Source organism: Microtus ochrogaster (genome assembly GCF_000317375.1).
Source record: "Microtus ochrogaster isolate Prairie Vole_2 chromosome 14 unlocalized genomic scaffold, MicOch1.0 chr14_random_3, whole genome shotgun sequence".
Taxonomy (NCBI): domain Eukaryota; kingdom Metazoa; phylum Chordata; class Mammalia; order Rodentia; family Cricetidae; genus Microtus; species Microtus ochrogaster.
In genome coordinates, this window is record NW_004949098.1 from 11,084,723 (window position 1) to 11,091,501 (window position 6,779).

Sequence of the window (6,779 nt, forward strand, 5' to 3'; positions counted from 1 at the left end):
TTTTTTTTTTTTTTTTTTTTTTTTTTTTTTTTTACTTGTCTTCCTGCCTTAGCCTCCTAAGAGTTAGGGTTATAGGCATGTATTACCATGCCCCATTTATACCTGTTGCTTTATATTTGAGTATCTTTTTTTAGGGTTAACATGCCTCATAGAGTTGAAACTTTTATATTCTAAGATAAAGGTGCTATTTTAAACTGCTTACAATTTAGGAATTCCCAGCTAGCAAGAGTTCAAATGTTTGTTGTCTCTTCTTTTTGTAAAATATTCTTTCCTTAACTGTTGTTACGATGAATCGAGTGGTGTTCGGCATGTACGTAGAATGTTTCACCCCGGCCGGGGGCTGGGAGGCCCCCGTGCGCGTAGATCAAACATGCACTTTACTAGCAGCTCCACTGGCGGGCTCTCCTCCTCGCAGAGCTCCTACTCTCCCAGCAGTAGAGAAGCCATGGATCCTATAGCTGGTGAGTTGTTTCCACTTCTTAGTGGCAAGGGCAGGGAGTGGGGAGCTCCTTTAGAGATGTTTTGTGTGGTGTGTGTTCTACTTTAGCACTTGGTCCTGCGCTTGCATCCCTCCAAATATTTAAAAGTCTGACCTTTGTAAGTGGGTGATGTAAGGGAGGCCATGTGTTACTGCCTTTCTCTAAGAGGTTAGGGGAGAAAATGACACAGAAGAAGGTCTCTAGGAAAGATTTCAGAGTGAAGAAGGCCTCCAGAATTCCATCTCAAGGACCAAGGAACTCAGTTGCCTCTTCTTGGAAGAAAGTAGGAATGAGTATCCTGGTTTGAGACCTTTATTGTTGTAGAACGTACTAAAAGATGATGCTGCAACAATATGAGCAGCTCCACTAAAACAAGAGTCTGGGTTGAATAGAGCAGAGTCAAGCTCTGCGGGTGGGGAGGACTGGCCTTGCAGAACAATGACAAGTGTTCTGGAACAGCAGCATCCAAGGATACTAGCAAGGCAGAAGCCAGAATGTAAGGCCACGCTTAAAAATGTCCTGGGCTCTGGGATTTCACCCTTGTAATTCCTCTGGTTAAATGATCAGAGATGAGTGGATGCTGATGACGGGTACTGGACCCTGTTTTGAGAGCTGGAACTAGAGTAAACAGAGGCTTGACCCTGCATTCATGCTGCTTCAGTTAAGAGGTCTTGGTTATGAACGCACTTGTAGGTGGATCTTCAGTCTAAATAAGTAGTGTAGGTGTACTTTATGTAATAATGTTCTCCTAAGTTCTGCTTAAAGCAGGCATAATTGTATGTTGGAATTGGGTCCCTGGGTCATGAGTATGTTCCACTGTTCACAGCACTTGATTTTCTCCACTGAAAGAGTGACATGTAGCTCTTGGTTTTCCTGAGTCAAGTTGATCAGTTGTCTATATTTCCATTGGCAGAGCTGTTATCTCAGTTATCAGGAGTGAGACGTTCTGCAGGAGGACAGCTTAACTCTTCAGGCCCTTCCGCTTCTCAGTTGCAACAATTGCAGATGCAGCTGCAACTTGAGCGGCAGCATGCGCAGGCAGCACGGCAACAACTGGAGACAGCTCGCAACGCAAGCCGGCGCACTAACACAAGCAGTGTCACCACTACAATCACACAGTCCACGGCCACAGCCAACACAACCAACACGGAGAACAGCCAGCAGGCTCTCCAGAACTCCCAGTTCCTATTAACAAGGTATTTCTTTACTGTCATAGATGGGTTGGAGAAATAAGGTTTCATTAGCACTGTCCAGTCTAGTAAGCTGTTCCTTTTTATGTATATAAATACATCTGCTTAAAAACTCTACCTTTGGGGGCTGGAGAGATAGCTCAGTGGTTAGGAGCATTTCCTGCTCTTCCAAAGGTGTCCTGAGTTCAATTCCCAGGAACCACATGGTGGCTCACAACCATCTGTAATGGGATCTGGTGCCCTTTTCTGGCCTATAGGCACACATGTAGACAGAATATTGTATACATAATAAACGATAAATAAATAAATAAATGCTCTACCTTTGGGCTGGGCAGTGGTGGCTCATGCCTTTAATCCCAATACTCGGGAGGCAGAGGCAGGCAGATCTCTGTGAATTGGGGGCCAGCCTGATCTAAAAGTGAGTTCCAGGACAGCTAGGGCTGTTACACAGAGAGACCCTGTCTCAAAAAAAAAAAAAAAACAAACAAACCAAAAAGCTCTGCGTTTGATCAGACCATTACAACTCACAGTCCTTCAGTAAAAATCCCGTATTTAAATATTTTCCAGGAACATGGAAAACTAATATTTCAGATAAATATGTTGATCTTTGTGTTCATAAGTTATAGATCATCATTGAAAATATTTTCCTTTCTTGTACTTCACTTAACGGTTAAAACAGTGTTGTTTGTATTAATATGTTCTTTATCATCTAAATATATTTTGTAATTAATGTTTGTGATTTTCCACTAGAGTCTATCAGAAGATGGCTCAGTGGGTAGAGTATTTACTGCGTCAGCCTGAGAAACTAAGTTCAGATCCCAGCACCCATAAACAGTAGTACGTTTCTGTTATCCCAGCCCCAGGAGGTCGAAGAATCCTGGGGTGCTCACTGACCACCAGTCTAGGCAGTTGGGGAGCTTCAGATCTAATTGAGAAACGGTGTCTTGAAGAGTAAGGTAGAGAGCATTAGAGATGCCCAGTGCCAACTTCGCCTTCACAAACTGAGCAGTTGTAAAGCATATACATACATACCACATATACAGATATGTACAAGAACAAAAGCATTCATAATATGGAGGTTTTCTTTTAGGACTTCCCAAAGTTAGATTTAAATTCTTAAAGTTAGTACCCCAAATTAACTTTTAAAAATGGCTTATCAGGGTATCAGTAATACTCAGTACATACAGTGAAATCTCATTACACTGACTGAAGTTTTGTGCTTCTAAAGTGGAGAGTTGGGCTGTGGCTCTGTTACAGAGTGCTTGCCTAGCGTGCAATGTGCACTCCCACATTGTGAGTTGATGACCAGTCTGGAACACTACCAAAGGGACTAGACAGGTGACTTTGAGCACTTGGGTATAAATCTTTTTACTGCATGAAAACCAGTCCATGAAAAACTTAATTTGGGATTATCTTGGTAAAGTGGAGGCAAGAAGACCAGGAGTTGAAGGCTGTCCTCAGCTGTCTAATGAGTCTGACTACATGAGGATCAAGTCTGTAAACTACAGTGTGTACGACAATTCTTTGGGACCTTAGAAGAAACTGTTATCATTTCATCTCCCACTTAAATCACCTGCATAGGTAGGAATACTGTGTAGACATAGAATGACAAGTGTTTGGGGACTCCAGAGCTCCAACTTTGGTACTTAATACATTTAGCCTTTCCCCCAGTTTTTTCGAGACAGGGTTTCTCTGTGTAGCTTTGGAGCCTATCCTGGAACTAGCTCTTGTAGACCAGGCTGGCCGCAAACTCACAGAGATCTGCCTGCCTCTGCCTCTGAAATACTGGGATTAAAGGCGCACCACTACTGCCCAACAATCCCAGCATTCTGAAGGTAAAGGCAGGAAAATAAAGAATTCAGGATAATCCTTGGTAACATAGTAGTTAGAGGCCAAATTCGAGTTTATTTGTTGTTTGGAATTTGAGATATTAGCATATGTAATCTTGAACCAGGAAAGCAACTGCAGCATCTGCAGGGGTGTCTGCTCTATGGGCGGATTCCATGTGATGTGTGCATTTTATCCTGGAACTGACTGTAGGGACACAGTGTTTTCCATGGAGGTCAAAGATAGTTGACATGTTAAGAATTGGTTGAGTGTTTAAGTCAGGATTCTATCTCTTGATAATGACCAGCTAGTTTAGCTAACCCTAGTTTGAAGATCTTAAGTTGAACAGTTCTTTTTCAGTCTCAAACAAAACTGACTTATAGATTTTTATCTGCCCCTCAAGAATTAGGCCTTTTTTTTTTTTTTTTTTTGCTACTTCCTCAAAGTTGGAACAGTATTGAGTTTGAATGCTTTCCAACAGCCAAGGCTTCTCTTGACGTCCCTAGTTCATTTGACACTATGTCTGCTCTCTCCCTGTATCTCTGTTACAGATTAGACTTTTAGATCCCTCCCCACACTGACCAAAGCTTTTCCAAAGCTGAGAACATAGGAAACAAGTCAGCTCATAGCACTTTGACAGTCGGTTTGGGAATGCGTAGCCGTCACTCAGACTCCAATCTGCTAGTTCTCCCTGTGACGTTAAAGTTCTCCTTTCAGCATGGTTTTTGTGGCGTTTGGGTGACTGCCCCCACATACTTTATCCCCTTTGAGCTCTGTAGTTTAGCTTTTCCCTTATCTGAGCCACAGATCTCATCATTCCCTGGTGGTGTTTAACTGAGACTTTGAGCAAGTTAGCTAATCTCTGCTTGAGTTTCCGCTTCCTGTAAAATGATAAATCGCTACCGCTGGGGCCAGAGTGATGTACACAGAGCCCAGAGTTGGGCCTGCTGTCAGTCACAGCGTGTGCTTTCTCTGTGATGTGGGGTGCCCTACAGACAACAGGAGCGGGTGCCAGTGGGCGAGCTGCCCAGGGGGCAGTGTGAGCTCGCCTGTGTTCTTAGGAAGGAGTGCCTGTCATGTGTGCATCCTCGGCCCTCACTGCCTAATCCTCTCTGTTCTGCTCCTTTCCTGACCCAGTGCTGCAGCTGCTTGCTTTCCTTGGCACTGAAACTGGAGAAGAATAAGATCAATGCTGACGCTAAGCAAATTTTCCCATAGTTGTTTAGGGTTTTTTGTGTTTGGATTTTTTTGTTTGTTTTTCAAGACAGGGTTTCTCTGTAACTTTATGGAACCTGTCCTGGAACTCACTTTGTAGACCAGGCTGACCTCTAGCTCATAGAGATCTGCCTGCCTCTGTCTCTTGAGTGCTGAGATTAAAGGCCTCGGCCACCACTGCCTGGCCCCACAGGTAAAATAAGATTAGGATATCTTAATGGATCTTCCCAAGCATAGGGTCTGTCAGAAGCAGATTTGTTTGTTTTCAGAGAGGTTTCCATCAGGCCTTTCTCCAGAGGTAGACTAGACTGTCAGCTGGTTTTTATTTCTGTGTTTGCTTGAATCCATTGAACACAGATTTGCAAGCCAGGAGGAACATGACTTCCACAGTGGGGGATCTATCTACACAAGACTGAGACCAGAACGTTTGCTCATTCCATGCAAACTGTAGAACTTGACCTCACCATGCGTAAGTCTTTGACTTTACCAATACAGTCTTTCTTCTTACCTGTACAGGTTGAATGATCCCAAAATGTCTGAAGCAGAGCGCCAGTCCATGGAAAGCGAGCGTGCAGACCGCAGCCTGTTTGTCCAGGAGCTCCTTCTGTCCACATTAGTGCGTGAAGAGAGCTCGTCCTCAGATGAGGACGAGCGGGGGGAGATGGCAGATTTTGGTGCTATGGGCTGTGTAGATATTATGCCTTTAGATGTTGCTTTAGAAAACCTAAATTTAAAAGAGAGTAATAAAGGAAATGAGCCTCCACCACCTCCTCTTTGATGACCTCCCCACTCGCAGACAATGTCCTCTGTGCTGTATTTGCCAATGAAAGTGGACAACAGCTATCCTGGGTTTGTTTGGTGATTGTAATTTCAGGTCTGTCACTCTTGTTACATTGTGTACATTCAAAAGGAAGAAAGAAAATATATATGATAATCATTTCCACTTAACTAATTTTTACTTCTAGCAGGTAAATGTAGGTAGCAGTGCAGGGTGATCTCTGCTTCCTGTACCTTGACATGCAAAAGGCTCTCCTAATATTCCACATTCAAACTGAAGAGGAAATTGAAATCTCTAATGAAGCTGCTGTGTGTATTTATGAATATTAATGAATAAAAACTGCTTGGATGGTTTACCTAACTACTGCATGAGGTTTTTTGCAGCGTGCATGAGTTTCAGTGGCCTTGTTATTTAAGAAAAATTAAATACAAGGAGTAAAACTTAAATAAAATTAAAAAAAATAAGGTACAAAGCCCAAAGCTTTTCCAACATTATTCAGTGGTTACAGGGCAGAGTAGCTTTTGAATAATTTCTGCCTGACTCACCCTTATACATGTGCCTCCTACGGACAAAGCCAGCTCTGCAGTGAAACCTGGGGGTCCTAGCCAGGTGTGGCACTTGGCTGTGTGACTGTCCTGTTGCCTGTTAACCATCTTGTTCCTGCGGAGCCCAGCCTGTCTAGCTCGTCAGTAGAAGACAACAGTAAAGGCGGGTGTGCTGCAGGGCATCTCTGTGCCCTTTAAACAGATATCATTTGTGTTTGTTGGAAGTTTTTACTTTTTGTGGTTGTTTAAAAATTTTTGATTGTTAAACATGTTCATTCAGGTGTAGATGAATTTCATTTATTGACTATTCAGCGAAGTTAACCTGAATTATGTTGTCATGTTTTTAAGAATCTCACATTCTCAATCATACTTTGCGTTATTTATGTATTTGTAGTTTGCTGAGACAGATCAGTATGAGGACTTGCCTTCCCAGGTTTTGTCAACCAAATTCTTAATCCTAATTTTAGCACCTTTTATTTATTGTTTTTTTTCCTGGCATAAAAAGTAAAGCCTTTTAATTGAATCATGCCACCTATATGCCTATTATTAATCCTGTGTGTAAAAAAAAAAAAAATAGAGCCTTCTTGGGTTGTTAGGGGGTTTGGAGGATGGGTGCTTTTTATTTCAGTTTTTCACACTAGCTCCAGAAAGGGACAGCGGGTCTGAGGATGGGGGCAGTTTTTGCAGTGTAAATTTAGAACTTTTTAAAAAGGTGCACAGCTTCTGATAAATTTCTAACTATACT

General features: G+C 42.5%; 1 protein-coding gene across 1 annotated transcript in view; it reads left to right on the top strand.

Moving 5' to 3' along the window:
- The window catches only part of Kcmf1 (potassium channel modulatory factor 1), a 63,879-nt gene extending 57,327 nt beyond the window's left edge, over positions 1-6,552 (top strand). The window contains exons 5-7 of the mRNA XM_026787993.1: positions 287-461; positions 1,393-1,675; positions 5,228-6,552. Coding sequence (XP_026643794.1) covers positions 287-461; positions 1,393-1,675; positions 5,228-5,489 — 720 coding nt within the window. The 3' untranslated portion in view covers positions 5,490-6,552. The remainder of the gene's footprint in view (positions 1-286; positions 462-1,392; positions 1,676-5,227) is intronic.
- The last annotated feature ends 227 nt before the right edge of the window (positions 6,553-6,779 follow it).